Raw genomic sequence first — 26367 nt, 5'->3', positions numbered from 1 at the left:
ACAGGAACGCATCATGGACCACCTCAGAATTAGGAAGGCTTAAATACAACAGAAAGAAAATGAATCTAGAATGCCAAAACCCTTAGCAGGATCCTTGAACAACATGGGTTTGGACCGCACGAGTCCACTAATAGATTTTCTTCATAAATATAGTACTGTATTTTTTCTTATGATTTTCTTAATACTTTTTTTTCGATCCTGCTTTATTAAAAAAAACAGACTATATTACATACAGCATACAAAATATGTGTTTCTTGACTTGTTATGTTATTGGTAAGGTTTCTAGTGAACACTATGCTCTGAGTTGTCATGTTTTACTGGAGTCAGAAGGGACACGCGGATTTTTTTTTACTCTAGGGGTAATCGGTTCCCCCAACCTCCACATTGTTCATGGGTCACCTGTAATTTCAATTTAATGGCTATCCCTACTCCCAGAACAGATCACACATTTGATTTTGTGCCATCAGGATCTTGGAGTTACTATCAAGCTTTATTGTCGAATTATTTAGGTGATGAAAGCCATTGTTAAATTATAAGTTACTAATTTCAAAAAGCAAAAAATGCCAAATGTAAATACTAGGACGTAGGTGGTAGTGCTTCTCCTGTCCTTTAAAGATGATTCAGATGTATCTCCTCCAGAAAATGTTATTCTACACTCTCTATTTAGCCACTGCTGAGCTGTAGATATTGACATAACCTTTCACCATGAATGCTATGAAAGCCGCTGAGCTTGCAAATTGATGAACAAAGAAAAGTAAAAATATGTGCTTGTAACAAGTTTAAAAGACAAAACAGTGCCCTGGGAGGATTTCTATATCTGGCAGTTGATCAGCCGGAAAATACCCTCTTCTCTCCCAGTGCTCAGAGGTAGGAAGACTGAAGAACCTTTCTATAGACCTCTATTTTAAAGTTCAGGAACCTGATCCTTCTCATTACTAAGAGTCCGTTTTCAGTAGGTGCCAACCAAAGTAAAGGCTGTGACCTTGGAACAAACCGTCTGTGCAAAGGTAACTCACCTGTTTCCATAGGGACAGCTCCAGGCCCTAGCTCAGCACCCTGGAATCATACAGTGAGCAAAGGGCTTAAACCTTTATGAAGATTGTGGAGTCTGGAATGAATTATTTTAGGAACTGATGAGCTCAGTTCCAGACATCAGAGTCTTCACCCAAATACCATGAGTAATGAAATGCTGTCAAGACCTGGAGGGGGCATGTAGGATAGTTGAGCCCAGAGCACTCAGAATGACATTTGTTCCCTAGAATTTTCTATGGTGTAGGAGTCAGGAATTTTTGTGCCTGAATCTCCTAATTGTCCTGTGTGTGTTTCCCTTGCTAGATAATTGAAAACCCGGATGTCCCACAGGAATTCAGGAATCAAGGTATTGCATTTCATTTTTGCTAGTTCAGTTTAAAAAGTGAGTCTAAGGGGCGCCTGGGTGGCTCAGTGGGTTAAAGCCTCTGCCTTCGGCTCAGGTCATGATGATCCCAGGGTCCTGGGATCGAGCCCCACATTGCGCTCTCTGCAAAGCAGTGAGCCTGCTTCCCTTCCTCTTTCTCTGCCTGCCTCTCTGCCTACTTGTGATCTCTGTCTGTCGAATAAATAAATAAAATCTTAAAAAAAAAAAGTGAGCCTAAGAATGCCTACTATGTGCTTGGCACTGGGGATATAGAGGTGAGTGGGGATCTCAGGGAGCTCTCCGGAGGTTCTGCTTACCTTTGCTTTACCAGCTAGTACTTCATCAGCTGTTCCCTAACCTTTCTTCTGGCCCTGAACTCTGCCCCTATACCTATTTCCATTCCAACTAAGGAGAGTAACTCTTCATATATCTCCCTGTTGGAGGCTGGGGTTTTTTGTGGCTTTGTTTTTGTTGTTGTGTTGTCATTGTCTAATTTTTTGTTTTGTTTTGTTCTCCATGAAGTAAGGTTTATTAATTGTTAAAATGAGAATTAGATAGAGGGTTGTAGAAATCTGATTGGCATAGAGCTATTGTACCACAAAAAGTTGGTGAATGCCATTTTTTTCATATAAAAAAATATGAATCTCACGGGGAATCTGACAGTAGGACAAACAGCTCAGTGTAGGTGGCAGATGAAATCCAGGTAAGGAATTTCATTCTGACCGAGAGGAAAAGGTAAAACAGAGGTCCACCTATAACTGACAAGCAGTTTGTCTTTTTTTGGAGGGGAGGGGTCCTTTGATTTGTTTCTTAGTTTGGTAGTATTTTCTGAAAAGATAGGAAAAATTCAAACCATTGAATTTAAAAAATGGAAATGTGTTTTATCTCAGATTTTATTCAGTAATTTTAAAAATACTAGAAAATCTGCTTTTCTTTGATATTTTTGCATGTTAATAATAAGAAAAGGTGGGGGTGAGAGGAAAGTTGGTTACAGAGAGGAGGAAAAGGGGAACCAAAGGGGGAGAGAAATGCAGCCAAACAGCCACAATTAGGAGACACAGGATGAAAGAAAGAAACGAGAAAGGCATTAAATCACCTCTGAAGGCACTGCAGGAGCGTGGTTTCCATTCCCCCTCACTCCTGTCTTGGGCTGCTGACCAGAATATGCTTCAGCATCTTGCCACCTGTGGAAGCTCCCAGTGACGCGCTCCACCTGTCTTTTCCTCTCTTGGGCCATTGCGGTTCTATAAAACCTTCACTTTGGTTTTAATAAACCAAAGAGGAGGTCCAAGCCCTCTTGGCCACAGGTTTAGCTTTAAGTATATATTAGTAAAAAAAATGGGTGGACCCACTGACATTTATCTAAAACTGAGTTTATGGACTACTTATGGGTTTTATCTGTTTTTAGTGGTGTCTTATTGTTGTCTTATCATTTCTCAGGTTTGTTTCTTCATGGAAGAGCATGAATTCTCAGGATTAGCTATTTCTCTTTCCCATCCTCCTCTGACTTCACTGTCATCTTCTGTCTTATGCTCTTGCCATTTTTTTCTCCATCATTCTTGACCTCGTGGTCATTTTTTTTTTATCTCTACATTCATCAAATACTCAGCCACAATTGTATAGATCTTTAAAGGTGTTTGTTATTAGAAAAACAAACGCTTTCACTTGTTATTTCACTGGGCCCAACAATTCTGTGAGATTGGGATTATTTGTACCCATTCCCCCAAAGGGAGAACTGAAGCTTACCCAAACTCTCATGGTCAGCAAGTTGTGGACCAGTACCTGACCAGATTCTAAATTTCACCCTTTCTCCAATATGTTCAGTGCTTCTGTGGGTGGTTTGTTGCTAGCTTCTGAACATGAACATGTCTGGAGGAAAAATTATTTCTTCTGGCCTTGGTCATTGCTCTGTTAACAATTGTGTGCCCTGAGGATGCTGGGAAAATAGGTAAAGTAGTGCAAATGGGGAGTAAGTTATTTTGCCGTCTTTCCCTGGTTCCTTAGTTTGAGAAGCCCATCTTTCTTCCATGCTGCCACATTTTATCTCTTTGATACAACTCAAATCTGCTCAAGAGATCCAGAAATTCCAAAGGTCAGAATAAGGGGTACATTTGTAGTCTACCGACCTAAATATTGTGGAAATTGTTGTCAGTTGTATTGTTTCTTAAATTAATGAACTCTCCTTTTGTTAAGTGTGAATGAGTTTTATTTATAATAGTAAACAATGTATCATTTTCTTTTTGAACCTAATTTTTGAAGTGTTTTACTTCAGAAATGAATAATTATATTTTCTATGATCATTTTAGTGGCCTAAGAAAGGCTCAGCACTTGAAAACCTTCTTTTCAGTCCTGAAAACATCAAAAGCAGAGGATGAGAAGGACTGTTGAGGAAGCTTCTAGTGCCCTCTGCCAATGTCTAATGCTTGTAATCTCTTCTGTTTGAAGGGTCAACAGTTGAGTCCCTCTGTGATGACCTTGTCTCTGTGCTCACTGTTCTGTGTGAGAAGCTGCAAGCCGCCATTAAGTAAGTGCCTTCAACATTGGTGTTCTTATTCACCACTAGTCTATTTCTGAGATAATTTTTGTCCACAGCATCACTTACAATTACAGATTATAGGGGCAATGGTTACCCCCATTGGTATTCACCTGCCAATCCTGAGAAATCTATTCAGTGACTTTGGGCAAGCCCACACTACCGATACCATTACTGAAGTTATATCCTTTTTCATGAGAAATGGGAAAACAATAGCTTTCAACGAAGACTTAATCCCTCAAGCATGGAGCTAAGTGAGAAGAATGTTGGCTAAGAGGTAGTTAACAAAGTTAGTTGATGTAACCCGGGCACATCCCAGCTGTGTGACTCTAAACTTCTCACTGACATCTGCTAATGGCAAGGACAGACTCTGTGGTCTTTCTGTAATTCTTCTAACATTTCCTGAGCTGTGAGTTCACATGCATATTTTTGAAAAGAATACATTGTTCTTTTATATTCTCATTTTTTGTATGCCAGTTTAATCCTTGATATTAGCTCATATAGATGATATCCACTGCTCCAACTCTCCATGTAGTAAGTTAACTTATTAATTCGTGCATCTTTAGTAAAGCCAAATCATAAAAGGACTAGACTTTCCAAGATGAGATGAAAAGCCTCTACCAGCTACATATATAATTAATTACAAAATCTACAACACAATACAATTCTGAAAATGCCCTTTGAGTTATGAAAGACACTATAATTTGCTAGTAACTAGAATATTTGGTAATTCAGAAAACTTTTACTCGTAGAATTTCCTAAATACTAATAAGTTGAGAGACATAGTCTAGTTGAAACATTAGTGAGGCTTCTCACTTTGCTGGAAAAGTTGCAGAAACTTATTGGGTTTTTGTTTTTGTTCTTGTTTCTTTTTTAAATAAACTTAGGATTTTTAAAAGCTAAGCTTAGAATGACTCTTTAGAGATTTTGCCCAATGGTTTCTTTATGGTGTATCCATCATTCCTTTAGGTCACCAGCATATTTTGACCAAATGAAGCTACCTTCGTATTAGGCACTTAAACAATGAAAAGATCTAGTGAATCCATAGGTACTACAAGCGAAAAAGCACTTCTTCCACAAGCCCCACCTGCAAGTTTCTCTCACCCCTGGACCCTGGGCAGAGCATTATTTTCCCTCAGAGGGCATATGTCTAAAAGCAGATGCCACGTGTAGTTGGCTTCTCCTTACTCTGCTCAAGTCTCCATCTCCCCTGACCATGGAGAGTTAGGGCAGTAGGTCTGGGATCCAGACTATGATCTTAACCTCAAGACTCTAACACCAACTACAATGACCCCATCTGTAGAGACTTCATGTGACCTTATTACCCTGGGACAGTTCCAGGTTGTACCTATTCTGTATGATTGTAATCACCCTCCTTCACTCTTGACAGGGTCCTGGTGGGGATAGGTGATATATTCACTCTACCTATCCATGACCAGGGTTTATATTTCTTCTAGTGCTCACTCCTCTCCACCCCTGTCTAATTCTACTACCTCACAGCAAAGCCAGCAGTTATATCAGAGCTGAGGGATGCTTCTCATTGGCTTTTCTCCTAAGATATAAACATATCTGGAGTTTAATCACTATTGGCTCAACTACATTATCTTTGTTGCATTCGATGAGTAAAACCCATTTGGCCCCTTACTACCTCTTGACTTTGTGCAGAGCTCTCAACCACTGTAAGCTTATATATCCTGTAAAAAAATTAATATATTATTTATTATTATTTGTATGTGATACAGTATTAGTGATATAAAATACATTAAGGTTTTTGTAAGAATGAAATGAGAAAATTTACTTAAAAGATAGTTGAGTCCCAATAACCAAAGATTACCTGAGGCTGAGAGAATTTGGTTTATCAGCTTGTATTAATGAAGGAGCCTGTACACTCTAGGGAGCCAAGGGGAATCAAGCAAAGGATGTTAGGAGGGATTTTTATAGGTTCGAACCAGAGTTAGGCGATCTGGAGTGGGTGAAAGGAACCGAGGCTCTGTTCAAGGATTGGGTGCTGTCAGAAAGTAGGGGCATTCCCAGGATGGGACATCTTCATTTTTATTTAGCTGATGGAAGGAACAGTTAAGGAGCTGTCATTGTAGAAGAAACAGGAGTCATTTACAGGGAGGGTGATATTTGGTCATTTTTGTGGTTGTACAGGATTCCTTTTTTTAAATCTCTGATGAGGCCAATTCATAGATTGGCTTTCATTTTGTTCTGTTGCCATTGTGGAGAGCCCTCATCCAATATTAACATTCTGTGAAATTGTTTGTGTTCTCCAGGGGGACATCCCAGCTGGCTGGTAGTAACCAGGCAGTCGCCAGCTGTCAAGGTGCTGCTTCTCCATCCTCCACCCCCTCAGGTCTCAGCATTATGAGGGAAAAAAAACAAAGACCATCAAAACTTTGAAAAATATAAAGGCTATGTTCATTACCTTGCAGTCAAAGGGGGAAAAAAAACTGCACATTTTTTTCCCCTGAACAGTGTGCTAAGAGAAAACTAAGATTTTAAGTACTAAAAAACCTCAAGGTAGTTATGCCATTAATAATTGAAAATCAGCCACCAAGGTATGTCCGAACAAATCTGTAGGTCTATGAATGATAGATTTAAAACATACCATTGTTCACCGGTCAAGACTGTCTTCAGCTAGGTCCAATAAGTGCTTCAAGTTCATGGCTCTTTAAAACCTAGATGTCTCTAACATCAGCTGAAGGGACTGCCATCTGTAGAGTGACCACATGATCTAGTATACCTGGACAGTCTGAGGTTACACCTGTTGTACTTATTATAGGTTGTCAGTATTGGTATCTTCTAGGAAGTTTGGGTTAAACAGAATTTTTTTAACTGCATAGTGCCTAACATGTAATAAATATTTGATATTCTAAAATTATTTGTTGACTTTTAGAATTGTCAGTGCTATTTCCAGTTTATGATGCAGTCTGGGACATTGAACTTCTTACACCAGACATTTATAGATTATTAGGAAAATACATTGCACAAACACACACTGCAAATGCATGTATACACATATTACCAACTAAAGGGCATAGATTTCTATCAGTCACTAAAAAAAGATGAAAACCTTTTCTGAGCCATATGTCTTGGGAATTGATTTTAAACAGGAAAAGTAATTCATGCAGCACATACATGGTTTTCTAGGATTTCTCATTGGACTTTAGCTCAAAGATGGCTTTAGGCGTGTTGTTAATAGAGATTAATGGTTTTTATAGGATTCCCATGGTCTTGCTTGGTTTTTCAATGCAATTCCCCAGGCATCATTTTGCCTCTAGAGACTGTTCACTGTGTTTGAGTATGGCCTTTCCCATCATGATTCCATTTCCCTAAGATGAGGGTTCTGTTGCTAAGGACACTGGGGTACTGCCAGCTTAAGCATTAGCTTCAACAGGAGACTTGTAAGGCCACCTGATCAGATGGTACCATGCTCTTGGCTACTTTCAATCTGGTGGTTCTCTTTATTCTTCTTGTTAAGTTTCCACATCTTTTACAATTTCTTCTGAATTTGCTACCCAAACTCCTTTTATTTCTACTAGCTAAACTTGATACTTCTCCTACCTTCTAAATATCTTCTTCCTCTGAAATCACACTATGGTCAGTACTTTCCCTCAACAGCCATTTCCAAAAATTAGTGCCCATATACCTCATTTCTTTTTTTTTTTTTTTAAAGATTTTATTTATTTATTTGACAGAGAGAGGTCACAAGTAGGCGGAGAGGCAGGCAGAGAGGCAGGCAGAGAGAGAGAGGGAGAAACAGGCTCCCCACTGAGCAGAGAGACCAACGCGGGGCTCGATCCCAGGACCCTGAGATCATGACCTGAGCCGAAGGCAGAGGCTCAAACCACTGAGCCACCCAGGCGCCCCTCTTTTTTTTTTTTTTAAAGATTTTATTTATTTATTTGACAGAGAGAGATCACAAGTAGACAGAGAGGCAGGCAGAGAGAGAGGGAGGGAAGCAGGCTCGCTGCCGAGCAGAGAGCCCGATGCGGGACTCGATCCCAGGACCCTGAGATCATGACCTGAGCCGAAGGCAGCGGCTTAACCCACTGAGCCACCCAGGCGCCCAACCTCATTTCACTCTGTAAGGGCATGTATTCATGATACACTCAGTCTCCCAGGAGAATTCATAAAATTCATCCAGGTACGCAGAATAACTCACATGCCTTGGAGATGTGTTATTAATAGAACTCTATATTAGGCATGTTGAGTTACATGATACTTTTTAAATCCAAGGGTTTGGGGAAGGATAATTGGGCTTAGAAACATATTTATTCATCCTCTGCCCATTGGTCTCCTATCAGCCCCTCCCCACTTCCCTCTCCTCCCAGTGCTGAATGTCAGAGACAAGTGCACACCAAAGCAGTCTCGGAACCAATGAGACAAGGCCAGGTGTTCCTATCATGTGTTTAATTTCATTCCACTTCTTACACAATTATATAAGTCCCTCTCTCCTTTTGCTACCTAAATTTGAATTGTCTCAAGGGGGAAGGGGTAAGATCCAAATGATTCACCATCAAACAAAATTCTAAGAACTCCAGAGATCCAGAATGTGCTGCCAGATTACCTTCGCAGGGACCTTGTCAGGATGGGGGCTCCTTAGCTTTCAGGGCCCACTGGTCCTGGCCCACTGGTCATTCTCCATGGCTCTTGCACCTGGGAAGAAGTTCAGTGATGGACAGAGAACAAGACCAGCAGCTCCTCAACCTGCCAGCCATGAAATTCCCCAACGGAAGACCAGGCCGAGGGACTCGCAACCCTCCATGTTGGCAGATTTTTCCTCATGTGTTTTGAAAGGGTTGGCTGGTTTCTTGGCTTCTCGCCATGCTGTGCCTTCCACATATTTGTCTGTCTATAGTCAGACAAATAAGAACTGCACACACACAGGGCACATGCCTGTGTGTATCTCGCAAGGCGCACGTGTGGAAGTTGCTTACATTTCAGCTCTTTTAGTGACGTGACTCATGCAAGGCCACGAGCCCCCGTTTTTCCAGACTGCAGCAGCCCACAGAAAAGCTGCTGTGTTTGGTCTCCAAGGAGACTCCCAGGCCAGTTACCTTGGCAATGCCTCCTCTCTGTCATCGGGTGTGATGACTCGGGCTTGCAGTATTGCTGCTGCCTGCGTTCTCTGCGGATACTCAGAGGAACCTTGACTGCTCGTGGCTTTTCTGCAGGTCTATTTCCAGTTTCAGAAACTGGGAATCTTTACCGTCTATAATTCTTTTAGTTCTGCGATCTGAGACTGCCAGTTTGAAAGAGACGTTTTGAATAGGGATACTTAATAGTTATTTTTTTATTATATCTTATTTAAATTCAATTAATAACATAGAGTGTATTATTAGTTTCAGAGGTAGAGTTCAGGGATTCATCAGTTGCATATAACACCCAGTGCTCATCACATCATGTGCCCTCCTTAATGCCCATCACCCAGTTACCCCATCCCCCACCCCACCTCCCCTCCTATAACCCTCAGTTTGTTTCCTGTAGTTAAGAGTCTCTTATAGTTTGTCTCCCTCTCTGCTTTTGTCTCATTTTATTGTTCCCTCCTTTCTCCTATGAGCCTCTGTTTTGTTTCTTAAAATCCACACCTGGTGAAGTCATAGGATAATCATCTTTCTCTGACTTAACTATTTCACTTAGCGTAATACCCTCCAGTTCCATCCACGTCATTGCAAATGGTAAGATTTCTTTTTTTGATGGCTGAGTAATGAGTCCGGTGATTGGTCAGAAAGACGAACCTGAGACTATAGCAGAGATGGTCCTTTCGGAACTTTTTCAAAATGTGGCTTATTGGTTTATGACCCTTCTGTTTTACCTTCTCCAATCTGTTCATTTCTACAGCATCCAGAATGATTGTTCTAAAATGTACATTTGGTCCTGTCCCTCTCCTGCCTGCAGAATAAAGTCCAGAACGAGTCCTCCCAATCCCTTTCTGGTCTGGCCCCTGCCGCCTCCCCAGGCCCACCTCTAGCTGGTGGTATCCTCACAGTCCACTCCAACCACAGACCACCACCCTCCCCCCAGCACTGACATGGAAGACTCCTACTTGAACTTTAGGTTTCTGCGAAGATGCCATTTCTTTTAGACATTCTTTCTGGGTCTTTCTAAGGATTAGATGCCACTCCCAAATACTCTCATAGAACCTTGTGTTAAATTATTCATGTGCAGCCATTCCTACACAATGCTTTACCTACTTGCTTCCTTATTTCTCTAGTCCCTTGAGAATGAAGAACGTGCTGTTTCTGGTCAGGAATGATGTCTTCCACAAGAGCATAGGGAAGCTTGTGGGTGTAGGAGATAGAAATATGAAGTCCGTGCCTGGCCCCAGAATGGCTAAGTAGGTATTACCTTTTGTGTTCTTCCTCCAACCACCACCTTCCTCTTGGCAAATAGTAATAATTTTTGTGGAAACTCAGCCTTTACCCACCTCTTCTTTCCCCATCAGCAGGTGTGGGAGAGTATATCCAAATATAAGCGGAATTCCCTTTAAAATATATGTGTGTGTGTGTGTGTGTGTGTGTGTATTTGACAGAGAAAGAGAGAATAAGTAGGGGAGCAGCAGGCAGAGGGAGAGGGAGAAACAGGCTCCCCGCTGAGCAGAGAGTCCAACGCAGGACTCAGTCCCAGGACCCTGGGATCATGACCTGTGGCGAAGGCAGATGTTTAACCGACCAAGCCAACCAAGCGCTCCATGGAATTCCCTTCTTCAGAATAATGGTGTTATTGTGCAGTTCTCTTTGGACAAGGGAGATCGTCATAGAGTATGAATCAGCAAGCTTTTTCTGTAAAGGGTCACATACTACCTCTGTTCCTATTCATTTCTCTTGTTTTTCTACAACCCCTTAAAAACATAAAAATCATTTTAGATCATGAGACCATGGGCAGGATTTCACTCTTGGATATAGCTTGCCAACCAGTTTTAGAACTTGATGTCGGTTTTACAGAGACCTATTGCCAAAGAATCTAACATAGCCCTTAAACGAGGGGCCCGTAGCACCCCCCGTCTTGAGGTCCTATGTCTTGCATCTGTACAAACTTTCTCAGTTTGGCAATGGTATGTGTGTAATCTAGGGGGCTTTGGGATGGGCTGGTGTAAACTTTTCTTCCTTTCTGTCTCAAGTTTCTAGTCTCCCTGTCACTGGTCTTGCCTCTTATGTCCACCCCCTTCTCCTGGGAGTTATTTGAACTGTTAAGGGCATTAAACTTCCTTTTGGCATTTATTTAAGTTAGGAGAAAAGATACACAACCAAAAATGATTTTCAAAGCAAGTTCCTCTTATTTTGGAATATACAGGACTCCTGAATGAATTCTCTTAGACGTATTTATTATATATTTATCATAAATGTGCACTCAAACAGTAAATTCTTCCTTATTCCTGTCGGTCACTTGCCACCCACCTGGAGTTTAATACTTGCTGGTGGATTAGACAGAAAACTTAGCCTGGGTATAAGAACGTGCATGCCCTGAAGTTGTCTGTTTTTTTTTTTTAATCTGGCTGTATGGATTAATCTCATAATGATAACTCTGAGAAAAAAATTTGTCAATTGAAAAACCATGTTGCCTTCAAAACAAATTCAAATTAAAATTAGTGAAGTGTTGACCATTTTTTAAAAAATATTTTATGTATTTATTTGACAGAGATCACAAGTAGGCAGAGAGGTAGGTAGAGGGAGGGGGAAGCAGGCTCCCTGCTGAGCAGAGAGCCCCATGCGGGGCTCGATCCCAGGACCCTGAGATCATGACCTGAGCCAAAGGCAGAGGCTTAATCCACTGAGCCACCTGGGTGCCCCAAAATGTTGACCATTTAAAAGATAATGTGATTAGTGACCTTTTGGAAAGTTTAGACAATTTGAACACATTAAGAGTTTGAATGTTTCTGGAATAAACTGTGGAATTTAATTGATAATGATATATCCATATTGGTTCTTTAATGGTAGCAAATGCCAGCGAGGTAGAACATGGTAACTGTTCCATGCTCGGTTTTTCTATATATCTAAAACTCCTCTGAAAAACAAAGTCTGTTAATTAAAAAAAAAAAAAAAAAACAACTCCCCCGAACTGTATTAGTTTGCTTGGGCTGCCATAACAAATTTCCTTAGACTGGGTGGCTTACGGAACAGACATGTACTGCCTCCCAGTTTTGGAGGTGGGATGTCCAAGATCAGGATGTGAGCAGAGCTGGCTCCTTCTTAGGGCTTCAGGGAAGGATCTGTCCCACACCACTCTCCTCAGTTTGCAGGCAGCCATCTTCTCCTTATGTCTTTTCCATTGTCTTCCATCTGTGTGTGTCTCTGTGTCCAGTGTTCTCCATTTTATATGGACATCAGTCATACTGGGTTAGGACCCACCCAAATGACCTCCCTTGAACTTGATGGCCTGTGTCAGAGACCCTGTCTCCTATCAGGGCACATTCTGAGGTACCAGGGGTTTGGTCCTCAACATAGAAACATGCAGGAATGTAATTCAACCCCTCATGCTAACTGCCCCCCACAAAATGAGCACTTATCTCACGTCTGGCATTCTTCCAAGTGCTCCCCTAAAACCCCTCTTTAATTCTGCCTTCCTGTGCACGCATCTGTGTGTTGGTTTTGTTCCGCAGTGACCAGCAGCAACTGCAGCTCCTGTACTTGGAGTGCGTCCTGTCCGTGCTCAGCAGCTCCTCGTCCTCCATGCACCTGCACAGAGCCTTCACCGACCTGATCTGGTGAGCCCCCTGGCGCCCCCCACACCCACCGGACTCTTCCCCCTTCCAGCTCTGCCCCCCGGGTCCCTGCCCATGGCATCCATGCCCGACCAGTCACCTCACCTGTGTGCGAATAGTATTTAGAGGGAAAGTAGGGAAATTGCTTTGCTCACATGCACTGGATCAAAATACGGACAGAAGCTAGATCCGAGGGCCTCTTGTGTTTTGTTGACACCACAGGCTCATGCGACTCAAGAATGAGGAGAGTATTTTCTAGGTTATTAGATCATCCTAAAAGTATACGAAGGCACCAGAAAGTTGCTCAGGGGGCAAGAGCTACTGAATATTATTCTTAGCCCTTGCCTTGGTACATTCTCCATCTCAGCCTGAAGACTAGTCACTCTGTTACAGCCAGAGGGCCCCACAGGTGACAGGGTCCCAAGCAGCCCGCTAGTTGCTCAGGGTCCCTGGGCTTTTCCACAGGGAGGAAGTCGAAGGATATGTGACAGTGTATGTGTCAGAATCTTAAATTAACTTCTCACATTAGAAGTAGAAATAATTTTGTTATTTATGGTAAAATGAAGCTTTCTAACTAAGCCATTTAGCATTTTGAGTCAGTTTCTTTATATAAGATGGTTTCTTAACACTTCTCTTGGTATTTTTATTTAGTTCATTCTGCCTTGAGTTATGAAAAAGCTATTCTATTCATATACCGAGAAGTGATGGAGAGACAAGGAAGATGAGGGCAAGATGTCACCCAAAAGAGGAGCAGCAAAGAACCCAGCCCTTACTAGTCATTTCTGTGGCATCTGGTATTTACCCTCAGGACTGTATTCACATCTTATCCTTTTGCCTTGTTAGCAAAACCTTTTTTTCCTCCTGTGTCTTCCCAGGAAAAACCTTTGCCCTGCTCTCATCGTGATCCTGGGGAATCCGATCCATGATAAAAGCATCACCTCCGCTCACAGCAGCAGCACTGGCCCGGGCATCGAGTCAGACTCTGCATCTCCGGGAGTCTCTGACCATGGCCGGGGGTCGGGCTGCTCATCCACCGCACCAGCCCTGAGTGGGCCCGTGGCTCGGACCATTTATTACATCGCAGCGGAGCTGGTCCGGCTGGTGGGGTCGGTGGACTCCATGAAGCCCGTGCTCCAGTCCCTCTATCACCGTGTGCTGCTTTATCCCCCACCCCAGCACCGGGTGGAAGCCATCAAAATAATGAAAGAGGTAGGGAGGCATGAAGAAGGCCACCATGCTTGCCAGAAGGCGGGGGGCAGTATCTGACCACAGTGGCTTGCCTACAGGAAGCACTCAAAACACGTTTGCCGATCACCTGCTAACACTTACTTGCTACCGCATGGTATCTAGTAATCTTTAGGCTGTATCTTTAGGGCTGGAGTGTGGGCACATGTGTTGGGAGCCTGGGTGAGGAGGGATTGATCGGTGCTCATTGATGCAAAGTCATTGATAATTGAAGCTGCGGGCATCTGACTGGGCTGCAGGCTGATTGCATTCTCTTCCTTAGGTACTGTTTGTGCAGATATCGGTGTTTATTCCCTTTGGCTAACATTGGATTTCAAGCTGATTTTATGCTCAGGTTGTACATTATCCAAAGAAAAAAAAAATTACTAATCCCTGACTGGTAAAAGGAATCCCTTTGCCCCATTCCTTCTTAGGGCTCATATCCCAAACATCATGACCCCTTTGAGAAGGTAAACTTGTTCAGCTTATAATAGAGATCCATCTTTCACCATTTTGAGGAGGTACTTCAAATAAGAATTTCTCTGCTTTCTTGTAAATAACCAGAAAGAAAAGTGATCAGCACTTTTGTACTTGTGAACTTGTTCATTGCCTTTGTTTTTCATACCTATTCCCAAACAACAACAAACCCGGAGTAACAAAATTCCTTTGTTGATGATTCATTTAAGTAATATTTGCTACTCATCATTTTTTCAAAAGCTTAATTTAAAATGCCTCTTGGTGTTGTTTTAATAAGATTTGAGTGTAATGAGCAATGGAAAGTTCTGACTCAACATTTCTAGAAATGAAGGAGTGATCCAGATCCATTGTTCTTTAAGAAAATCTATGAGCACACCATATTATTTTCTTACCTTCTATCTGCCCAGCACTTCACATATATTATCTTTAGTATTCTTAATAACTCTTTGATGTTATATATCAACATTTTCCTGTGAAGAATGGTGTTTCTTTCCCCCATCACAGCCTCAGGCAATGAGAACAAAAGGGGTCAGCTTTAATACCTGGCTGCTCTTAGGTTGGTGAACCCAATACGGCTTTGGAGGCAAGTGAGACTAGACTAGTTTGTTACCACCCCGACAGCAGTGGCCCTCCCCTGGGGACCTGGCTCTACCCTTGTTGAGTATATACTGGGGACACAAGATGGGCTTTGTCTGAATAAGCAGATCTTCAAGGGGAAGAAAGAGGGAGGGACTGGCTATACATGCTCAGCTCCTTCTAAATCCACCAGTTAGATGAGACTCCCCCTCCATCGGAAGGAAGGAAGAGAAAGAAGAGAGGTCCAGAATTTTATTCCACTAGATATTCCTTCTCGTAGAGATATAAAGCCAGGAAAAGGAATTTTCCCTCCTGCAAAGAAACTAAGATCCCAAGGGGTCAGACGATTTGCCCAAGGTCACAGAGAAAGAGGAAGGGTGTATACCTTGGTCCATCTGACCTGAAACCCATCATCTTTTTCTGCAACACACTTATTACCACACTTTGATATTGCAATGCAAATGATTCTGGGAGTCCCTTTCCATGCTGGCTCACCTACCCCTTTGTGAGTCTGAGTTGAAGAGTCAGGGTTTGGATCCTGTCTCTGCCACTCCCCAGCCAGGTTGTAGCAGCTAAATCATTTAACCCTGAACTCACAATTTTTTATCTTTACATAGTAGTAATATTCCAAAGGCTCAAAATGCATTAACGTTGGTATAAATACTCTGTAAGTATAAAGTGCTAGATAACTATTTGGCATGTTTATTGCTATCCTAAGGAAAAGAAGAAATATGTGGAGGCTGAAAATAGCTGGTCCTCATGACCTCCTGCCAAGAGTAGTATACCAGTTCTCGCTCAGCTCCTTGTCTGCCGCCTGCCTGTTTTCTTCCTTTTGTCTTTCTGAATTTAGGTCATAAATCACCACTGTTAAGGTTTTCCAGGCTCTAATGGCTCCTGTTGACTCTCTCAGCAAGCCTGAATTATTCTGCCCAGTTTCCAGATCCTTCTCCCATCATTCTCATTTCCCATCATTTCCCAGGTTCACCCCCCTTCCATCTGACTGACCCTGCTCTGTCCCGCTCCCACTTTCCTGCCTCTATTCAGATGCCCCTCCCTTCTCCCCAGGGCCCATGCCCCGTAGCAGGGTCCAGTAGTGATTCCACTGTGCTAGGTGTAGTTGGCACTACATGTTCATTTATTTACAAACCCTCTTAGGAAGAGAATACCATGCCCAATTCCCAGATGGGGAAGCTGAGGCCCCATGAGAAGTTACTTGCCCAAAGTCCTTATGAGTAGCCGGGCTACCAGGTGAATCCAGACATTCTAAGGACAGCTGCCTCTGCTGTCAAAATCCTCCTCCTTTATAGTTCTGCTTCCTTAAACCACAAAATTCTTTAAATTCCATCATTTAGCAATTAATTTTATGTCCCATCCCACTGATCGTTTCCCAGTATGACTTGGTACAAACTTCCTGTCTCTTCAAGTATGTGTGTGTGTACGTTACTCTTATGTGCGCCTGCCCACCCCAACGTCATCTAACGCTGCAGAGTGCTTGCCTCAGCGTAAGTGCTCAGGGAATTGTGGCTGAATGACAGATGGACCTGAGGACAGAATATCCACAAAGAGGGTGTTTTGAGAACAGCAGAAACCTTTCTTTCCCACCCAGACGTGACTGGTCCTGGGCTTGTGGCTGCCCACGGCAGATGCACTTGCTGCCTGAACGCTAAGTAAATACATCGCATTACGGGGCACATAGGTGTCTAAATGTATTTTCAATAAGCATTTATTGATCACCACGCAGGAAATTTGGCATGTTTTCCCCTTTCTCATCAATTTGTCTAGCTCCCCCCAGATGATTTTACAAGAGTAGTATGGCCAGGCCATGCTACCCCATGGAGCATAGCTGACCGATGGGGGCCGGGTTACTCCACTCACTATGACAACCAATCATCTGGGAAGCTTGGTAACTTGGAAACCAAAATGCACCATCTGTGCATACAAGGAAAACCACTGGGCACCCAGGATGTTTGTTCAACCTTTCAGAGTTTGAGCACTTGGTGTGTTATTTCCCTGTTGTCTTTGTGACTTGTCACCCCGCCATACACGCCGTGTGCCTATTAATCAAAGACAGGACATTTTGTTCTTCAAATGACAATTTTCTTTTCTGTTTCTGCGTTCCCAAAAAAGGAACAGTGATCAAAAGTTCACCTTTCTTCCTTTCCTCTTTCCCTGGTTTGGCTTCAGAAGGAGTTCCTTAATTTTTTTTTAAGATTTTATTTATTTATCTGAGAAGGGGAGAGAGTGAGAGAGCACACACATGAGCAGGGGGAGGGAGAAACAGACTCCCCGCTGAGCAGGGAGCCCAATGCAGGGCTCCATCCCAGGACCCTGGGATCATGACCTGAGCCAAAGGCGGACGCTTAACCAACTGAGCCATACAGGTGCCCAGGAGTTCCCTAATCTTTATCAGACAGTAACACCCCAGCCTCTGGCAGCACATCCCTCCCTCCCACTGGAGGAAGCTCAGATTCAGCACGCCCTGCCTTTCTTCAAGTGGTTGTTGAGGGTTCTTCAGAAGCGTGATTGCTCAGCATCCTTTTCCTTCCAGATTTGGAAACAACTGAGAAATAAACCCAAAGTTAATGTGGGGATTCAAGTATGTCATCTAACTTATTACTAGTAAGGTTAGATTCGAGAATGTAATGAGATCCCAAGAGGAAGTGAGATTCCCCACAGCTATCCCTCTGAAATGCACCTTCCCTTCTAGCCTGAGAGGGGGCAGCTGGAGGCTCTTAGGCTGGCCCCTTCCCTTGGATGCAGGGCAGGCTGGTGGTTAGAGAGAGGGTGGAGGGAGGAGGGAGGAGAGGGAGCAAGGGCAAGAGAGAGAGGAAAAGAGGGAGAGGGAGGGGAAAGGAAAGAGAGGAGAGAGGGAAACTTGACTCTCAATGTAAAAAAAAAAATAAAATGTGGAGAGAAAAGTTGAAGCTTCATTGCTATACCTCTAAGAGAGACATTCCCAATTTCTGGGTACAAGGAAAATGTGAAAGGAGGGAGGGAAAGGAGAATGCCCCTGAACTTTTTCTAGTTAATATACCTTTTCCTGTGACTATAAATTACTTTGAAAATAATGGGTTTAGTGATGGGAAGTCTGTTCCAATACACTTAACCCAGTCTTTTCCTGAATTGATTAGCTTCAAATTGAAATTCTCTGCAAGGATTTCTACCACATGGAAATAAAAACTAGTAAGAACTGAACAGTTATGAAAATGCTATACATGAAAACTTGTAGGATGTAGCCAAAGCAGTACATAGGAGGGCATTCGTAGCTTAAAATGATTGTATTTTAAAAACTGGAAACGTAAAATTAATATTCTAATATTCCAAGTTAGGTAGCTGGGAAAAGAGCAGATTAAGTTCAAAGAAAGTAGAAAGGAAAAATAAGGATGAAAGCAGAAAAGAATGTGATGAAAAGCAAATAGAGTGGATCAATAAAGTGAAAAGTACCAGGACTCTGAAAAGACTAAGGAAGTTGAAAATCTCTTGATAAACACAATAAAAAAAATCCAGAATAAGTAAAAACAAGTGGAAATAGGAATGAAAACATGCATGTAACTACAGGTATTAAAACATTAAAGAAGGTATTAAGGCCACTAAGACCAGTAGATTTGAAAACTTAAATAAAATAGAAAAATCCCTGGGAAACAATACAGCCTTTAACAGTTTGGCTCAAGAAGAAATTGAGAACCTACATAGTTCTAGAATCTTTAAAGAAATTGAATCAGTATATAAAAATATTACCATTAAAAAAAAAAAACTGACCTCCCCATATAACTTTAAAAACTAGTTTTACTGGGGCGCCCGGGTGGGGTCGTAGTCCCAGGGTCCTGGGTTCGAGCCCCACGTCGGGCTGCCTGCTCAGTGGGAGGGCTGCTTCTCCTTCTCCGGTTCCCTCTCTTGCTGTGTCTCTCTCTGCCAAATAAATAAAATCGTAAAAAAAAAAAAACCCAAAAAACTAGTTATACCAACATTTAATGAATAGGTAATTCCAATAATATATGAACTTTTCCAGAAAGTAGAAAGAGGAAATACTTCTCAACATGTTTTTTTTTTAATTTTTAAAAGTTGTTTTACCTTTTGACCCCCTTCATCCATTTTTTCCCGTCTTCCCACCCCTCACCTCTGGCAACCACCAGTCCATTTTCTGTAACTATGAGCTTGGTTTTTTGTCTGTTTCTTTAAGATTCCACCTATTGGAGAAATCATTCAGTATTTGTCTTTTGCTGTCTGGCTTATTTCACTTGGCATAATACCCTCTAGGTTCATCCATGTTGTCACAAATGGCAAGATTTCATCCTTTTTTATAGATGAGTAATATTCCTCTGTGTGTGTGTGTGTGTATTTCTTTATCCATTTATCCACTGAGAGACACTTAGGTTGTTTCCATATTTTAGCTATTGTAAATAATGCTGCAGTGAACATGGGGGTGCATGTATCTTTTTGATTTAGTGTTCTCATTTTCTTCAGATAAATATCCAGAAGTGGAATTGATGGATCATATGGCAGTCTATTTTTAATTTTTGAGGAACCTCCATATTGTTTTCCATAGTGGCTGTACCAATTTTCATTCCCGTCAGCCGTGCAAGGCAGTCCTTTTTTCTCCACATCTTTGCCAATACTTGTTTTTTCTAGTCTTTTGATAATAGCTATTCCAGCAGATGTGAAGTGATATCTTATTGTGGTTTTGATTTGCATTTCCCGTGATTATTAATATTGAACATCTTTTCATGTGCCTGTTGGCCATCTATATGTCTTCTTTGGCAAAATGTCTATTCAGGTCCTCGGCCCATTTTTTAAATCAGAGTATTCGGTTTTTCGCTTTTTTATTGAGTTACTTGAGTTCTTTATGTATTTTGGATATTAACCCCTTATCAGATATATGACTCACAAATACTTTCAGTAGGTGACCTTTTCATTTTGTCAGCGGTTCCTTTGCTGTTTGATGTAGTCCCACATGATTGTTTTTGCTTTTAGTGTCAGATTAAAGAAATTCTCTCCAAGACTCATGTCCGGGAGCTATTGCCTTTGTTTTCTTCTAGGAGTTTTATGGTCTCAGGACTTACATTCAAGTCAATCCATCTTGAGTTAATTTTTGTGTATGGTATAAGACAGAGGTTCGTTTTCATACTTTTGCTTGTGACTGTCCAGTTTTTTAAGCACCATTTGTTGAAGGGACTGTCCTTTCCCTAGTGTATATTCTTACCTCCTTCGTTGTAAATTAATTTGATATATATAGGTTTATTTCTAGGCTCTAAGAATAGAGAGCCTAGAAATAAACCTGTACTTTCTGATCTATATGTCTGTTTTTAGGTTAGTACCTAAAAACTGTTTTAATTATTATATAAATGCTGATTTAATTATTATATAAATTGTTATATAAATGCCATTTTATTATATAGGTTATTATATAAATGCTGTTTTAATTATTATAGCTTTATAATATAATTTTAAATCAGGGAGTGTGATGCCTCCTGCTTTGTTCTTCTTTCTCGATTACTTTGGCTATTCCAGGTCTTTCAAGGTTCCATGCACACCTCAGGTTTATTTGTGCTATTTCTGTGAAAAATACATTGAAAATTTGAAAGGTACTGTGTTAAATGTGTAGATTGCTTTGGGTAGTATGGACATTTTAACGATACTAATCTCCCAGTCCATGAGCACAGAGTATCTTTCCACTTATTTGTGTCATCTTCAATTACTTTTATTAATGTCTTATAATTTTCAGTATTCCAATCTTTCACCTCCTTGATTAAATTTATTCCTAGGCATTTTATTGTTTTTTCTTAAACGTTCATGTCTTTTATTAACCCATATATAATTACTTGTCTTCCGGGTTGTTGAAGCAATAGGTCAGACCACATTTGCCACAATAACGTCGGTCGAAGTGGCTAGCCATAAAAACTCCAGCACCACACGCATCTGAAGGGCACTCCCAAAGAAGGCGACTGATGTTGCCATTCTCATCCACCTTAAGGTATTTCAGAACAGCCGTTTCTCTTAGTTTATTCTTCTTGGGAGCAGTGTAGGACTTATTCTTCCTTCCTTCTTCTTAGCACCACCATGAAGTCTCAACACAAGATGAAGAGTGGGCTGCTTTTGCATGCTGTAGTCGGACAAATTACATCCATCTTCCGGTTGCTTGCCAGCAAAAATCAGTCTCTGCTCATCATGAGGAATTCTTTCCTTATCCCGAATCTTGGCTTTTACACTGTCTACTGTAGCCGAGGGTTCAGCCTTAAGGGTTTTCACGAAACTTTACATCTTGGTGGTAGCTCCACGGCAGATGGTGGGTTGGAAGGACATTTTATTATTTTTGATGCTTTGTAAATACGATTTTTTTTTTCATTTCTCTTTCTGAGAGTTTATTTGTAGATAGAAATACAACAGATTTTTGTATGTTGACTTTGTGTCCTGCAACTTCACTGAATTCAGTTGTTAGTTCTAACAGTTTTTTATAGAGTCTGTAGGGTTTTCTATATATAATATCATGCCATCTGTGAATAGTGACAGTTTTACATCTTCCTTTCCAATTTGGATCCCTTTTATTTCTTTTCTTGCCTGATTGCTGTAGCTAGGACTGACAATACTATATTGAATAAAAGTGGCGAGACTGACATCCTTGTCTTGTGCCTGATCATAGAGGAAAAGCTTTCAGCTTTTTACTGTTGAATATCATGCTAGCTGTGAGTTTATAATATGTGGGCTTTCTTATGTTGAGGTATGTTCCCTCTATGTTCACCTTTTTGAGAATTCTTGTCGTAAGTGGTTGTGGAATTTTGTCAAAATATTTTTTCTGCGTCTATTAAAATGATCTATTTTTTTCCTTCATTTTGTTAATGTTGTGTATCATTCCACTAATCTGTGCACATTGAGCCATCTTTGCATCCCTGGAATAAATCCCAGTTGTTTATGGTGTATGATCCTTTTAATATGTCATTAAATTTAGTTTGATCACATTTCATTGAAGATTTTTGCATTTATGTTCATCAGGGATATTGGCCTATAATTTTCTTGTGGTATCCTTGCCAGGTTTTGGTGTCAAGGTAATGCTAGCCTTACAAAATGAGTTTGGGACAGTTGCCTCCTTTTCTATTTTTTGAGAAGGATTGAAACTAATTCTTCTTCAATCGTTTGGTGGAATTCACTGGTGAAACCATCTGGTCCTGGACTTTTGTTAGTTGGGAAGGGTTTTTTCCATGTTAAAAAATAATTTTAATATATGAATTTAATTTTTTATTATATTCAGTTAGCCAGCATATAGTACATCGTAAGATTTTTTGTAATGTTCAACGATTCATCAGTTGTGTATAACACCCAGTGCTCATCCAGTTGGGAGGCTTTTGATTACCGATTTGATCTCCATACTGGTTATTGATCAGTTCGAGTATTCTTTTTCATCAAGATTTAGTCTTCATAGGTCGAATATATCTAGAACTGTATTAATTTCTTCTGGGTTGTCCAACTTGTTGGACCTATATCCTTTATAGGAGTCTCTTATGATCTTTTGTATTTCTGTGGTATCAGTTTTAACATCTCTTTCATTTCCGATTTTATTTACTTAAATCTAATGGGTGTTATGCTTGTTTGTTTTTTGGGGGGTTTTTTGTGAGTCTAGTCAGAGGTGTGTCCATTTTATCTTTCCCAAGAACCAACTCTTAGTTTCATTGATCTTTGCTATTATTTCTTAGTCTCTATTTCATTTATTTCTGCTGTAATCATTCTTATTTGCTTCTACTAAGTTTGGTCTTCACTTTTCCAGTTCCTTAAAATGTAATATTATTGTCTTCATGTAATTAATTTCTATTTTCATGCCAGTGTGGTTAGAAAAGATGCTTGTTATGATTTCAGTTATCTTAAATTTAGACTTGTTTTGTGCCCTAACTTATGATCTTCCTCAGAGAATGTTCCATGTATACTTGATCAGTCCTGTTTTTGAAGCTAACCAGCTTTGAGAGCAAAATGAGACAGAGTACAGAGAAGTTAAATTATAGGCCATTCTCAATAAAGAACGTAGATGCAAGTGCCTTATGATTCTGTGCTATAAAATTTTTTGAAACAATCCCTTAGAGAATTTGCTTTGTCTAAGCCAATCCTGAATTACAGAGCAGGGAACCTGTGTACTCCGTGACAAGAGGAATACTAGATCAGTTTTATTAAGATTTGCAGTTGCAAATAGTTGTGTTTTTCCTTTGAGTAAAATATATGCTTACTTGAGCTCACAATTTAAAACCTTGTGCTTTTTTATGGTATTCACTACACTTATTTTTCCCCCCTTTTTCTTAAAGCTACTTGGGAGCCCACAGCGTCTCTGTGACTTGGCAGGACCCAGCTCCACTGAACCAGAATCTAGAAAAAGATCAATTTCAAAAAGAAAGTCTCATCTGGATCTTCTCAAACTGTATGCTACATTTCCCTTTTCCATCTATTAATTCTTGGCAAGGACTGTTTCTCTGAATACATTTGACCTTGTTTTAAAATCCCTGAAATTTTTATGAATCTGCATTATGTGGAATTTTATTGTTTAATAATGTTCCCACAAGCTATATGAGAAGTCTTATTTCAATGTATTATGATCATGTGCTTTCCATATTTTCATATTGACTTAAAGCAAACCCAGTATGCAAAGTGAAACATACAACAATTATTCATTGGGGTTATTTTAGGCAAAAACTTTTTGAATCACGGTACTATAAGGTTCCTTTAGCCCTTCCCTAGAAAACTGAATATTATCTGATTTGTAATAGTTGTACTCACATGCATCTGCTCAGGAACATGTTTGTTTTATAGAGGATATCCTCATTATTGGACAGCCATTGTGAAAAACTGAACATAATACAAAAGTGAGATTATTCTGTCCTTGTGGAAATTTTAAAGTCCATCTGGAATTTTTGTGCGTATGCAAATAAACCAGCCAACTGAGAGAGAATGTGATTCAAGGTGGGCCACTCTACCTGAAGGTTTTCCTCTGTGGGCCCCAGGCATGTTAGTTTCATTTCCTCCTTGGCCCAGACCATTTAATTCCATGCAGATCAGAGGATCTCTCTTAAATACTGTACTGTTCACCAGGCACACATTTCTTGTTCCTTCTGGAGCATTCTCCCATGTTTCTCACACTGTTTTCTTCTTTGGACACTCAGCATCATGGATGGCATGACAGAAGCGTGCATCAAGGGTGGCATCGAAGCGTGCTATGCTGCCGTGTCCTGCGTCTGCACCTTGCTCGGGGCCTTGGACGAGCTCAGCCAGGGCAAGGGCTTGAGCGAAGGCCAGGTCCAGCTGCTGCTGCTGCGCCTGGAGGAGCTGAAGGACGGCGCCGAGTGGAGCCGGGACTCCATGGAGATCAACGAGGCCGACTTCCGCTGGCAGCGGCGCGTCCTGTCCTCGGAGCACACGTCGTGGGAGCTGGGGAACGAGAGGAGCCCCGACATCAGCATCAGCGTGACCACCGACACGGGTCAGACCACGCTGGAGGGCGAGTTGGGCCAGACGACGCCCGAGGAGCACGCGGACCACCACAAGAGCAGCCTCAAGTCGCCCGCCGTGCCCGAGAGCAAGGAGATGCTGAGCAAGGTGCCCGAGGCCGAAGCCGTGGACCAGCCAGACGTGGTGCAGAGAAGCCACACGGTTGCTTTCCCCGACATAACTAACTTCCTGTCGGTGGACTGCAGGATGAGGTCCTACGGCTCCAGGTACAGCGAGAGCAATTTCAGCGTGGATGACCAAGACCTTTCGCGGACCGAATTCGATTCCTGTGATCAGTACTCGATGGCGGCGGAGAAGGACTCGGGGAGGTCGGACGTGTCGGACATCGGGTCGGACAACGGCTCGCTGGCGGACGAAGAGCAGACCCCTCGGGACTGCCTGGGCCACCGGTCCCTGCGGACCGCCGCTCTGTCCCTGAAACTGTTGAAGAACCAGGAGGCGGACCAGCACAGCGCCAGGCTCTTCCTGCAGTCCCTGGAAAGCCTCCTTCCCCGCCTGCTGGCTCTGCCCAGCGTGGAAGAGGTGGACTCAGCCCTCCAGAACTTCGCCTCTACCTTCTGCTCAGGTTCGTAAACCGGGCTTGGCTATCGAGTCAGAAAGGGTGTTAGGGCATTTTGCTGAAATGGGAAATTACTGTCTGGCCTGTAGTTTGAAGTGATCAAAACATCTTAATCACGCCTCGGGTTTCTTATATTTGAAGAGAACAAAGGAATGTAAGACCTATTGGCACTGGCTGGAATTGTAGGCAGCTGATGGCTGGGATATTCTGAGGTTGATAGAGCTTACTACCTTCTAGAAAGTTACTGCTGACTGAAACAAAATGACAGTCTCTGACTCTCAAAACCTTGAGTTCTTGGTGTGCTTCGACACCTCCGTGTCTAAAAATCACGAAGCCATACACTTCGGGTATATCAGTATGTCAACTATTTTAAATGAGGGTTTGAATCAGCTGTAGGCTGACTCCCCCGAACATGCAGTGTGGGATATCCCAGCATCTGATCACGCGGGGGGGCTTTCTGGTAGCCAGTCCCCAGCCAGCAGCCCACCCAGAGTCACCTCCTTAGAACAAAAGGCCTTCCTGGTGCTCTTTTCACTTAGGCATTTACAAGGGTTTTAGGAGTCAGGATGAGGTCAAAGACAAATACTAGACCAAGAGATCCTTCTAGAGTTCATATCACTCAGGAAATTGTAAGGATTTTAGGAGCTCTGTGCCAGGAAATGGGTGGAGACTAATTATCTCACAGGACTACAGAAAGAAAGATGGATGCAAACATTTATGGCAACCTAGGAGTGCCTTACTCCTAGGCAATCACCTGTGCCTTCCCCTGACACTCAAGGGTTTCTTGACCACAACCCGCTGAGCTGGTTGGAACTTGCTGGACTTGTGCTCACAGAGAAAGGACTAATCCTAAAAATGAACACTACACTGTTAAAAGTCAGGATCACCATTTGCTCCTCCACATCTAAGGCTTGGGCATGTGTCTGTCATTGCACTTACCACATCTATCAAGTTATCTGTGATGCATCCACCTTCCCCTCTGTCCTTTGAACTCCTTACATGCTCCAACCATGTCTAACACATATTCAGTCTTCCAACAAAAGAACACATCACACACACATACAAAAAAAAAAAAAAATCCTAGCCCAGTTACTGGATCTTGGTAGAGCTCACTGCTGTACTGTTAAGAGGTAGCTTAATAAGTATCTTTAAGAAACTGACCAGGTTAGGGCGCCTGGGTGGCTCAGTGGGTTAAAGCCTCTGCCTTCGGCTCAGGTCGTGATCCCAGGGTCCTGGGATCAAGCCCCATGTCAGGCTCTCTGCTCAGCAGAGAGCCTGCTTCCCCTCCTCTCTCTCTGCCTGCCTGTCTGCCTACTTGTGATATCTCTCTGTCAAATAAATAAATAAAATCTTTTAAAAAAAAAAAGAAAGAAAGAAACTGACCAGGTTGTCCTTTGTCAAAAGTACACAAAAAA

At 41.8% G+C, this 26367-nt stretch overlaps 1 protein-coding gene and 1 pseudogene across 2 annotated transcripts in view; one reads left to right on the top strand and one right to left on the bottom strand.

Annotated features, from left to right (window-relative positions):
* Positions 1–26367, top strand: part of ARFGEF3 (ARFGEF family member 3) — a 169337-nt gene that overhangs the window by 80348 nt on the left and 62622 nt on the right. For both annotated transcript variants that reach the window (XM_046005551.1, XM_046005550.1), the window contains 6 exons: positions 1336–1378; positions 3842–3920; positions 12535–12639; positions 13512–13845; positions 23196–23308; positions 24048–24958. In XM_046005551.1, coding sequence (XP_045861507.1) covers positions 1336–1378; positions 3842–3920; positions 12535–12639; positions 13512–13845; positions 23196–23308; positions 24048–24958 — 1585 coding nt within the window. The remainder of the gene's footprint in view (positions 1–1335; positions 1379–3841; positions 3921–12534; positions 12640–13511; positions 13846–23195; positions 23309–24047; positions 24959–26367) is intronic.
* LOC123941534 lies at positions 20700–22906 on the bottom strand (annotated as a pseudogene).

Source organism: Meles meles, chromosome 5, assembly GCF_922984935.1.
Source record: "Meles meles chromosome 5, mMelMel3.1 paternal haplotype, whole genome shotgun sequence".
In the NCBI taxonomy this organism is placed as follows: domain Eukaryota; kingdom Metazoa; phylum Chordata; class Mammalia; order Carnivora; family Mustelidae; genus Meles; species Meles meles.
The sequence above is the reverse complement of the archived record's forward strand: the minus strand, read 5'-3'. Positions and strand labels throughout refer to the sequence as shown.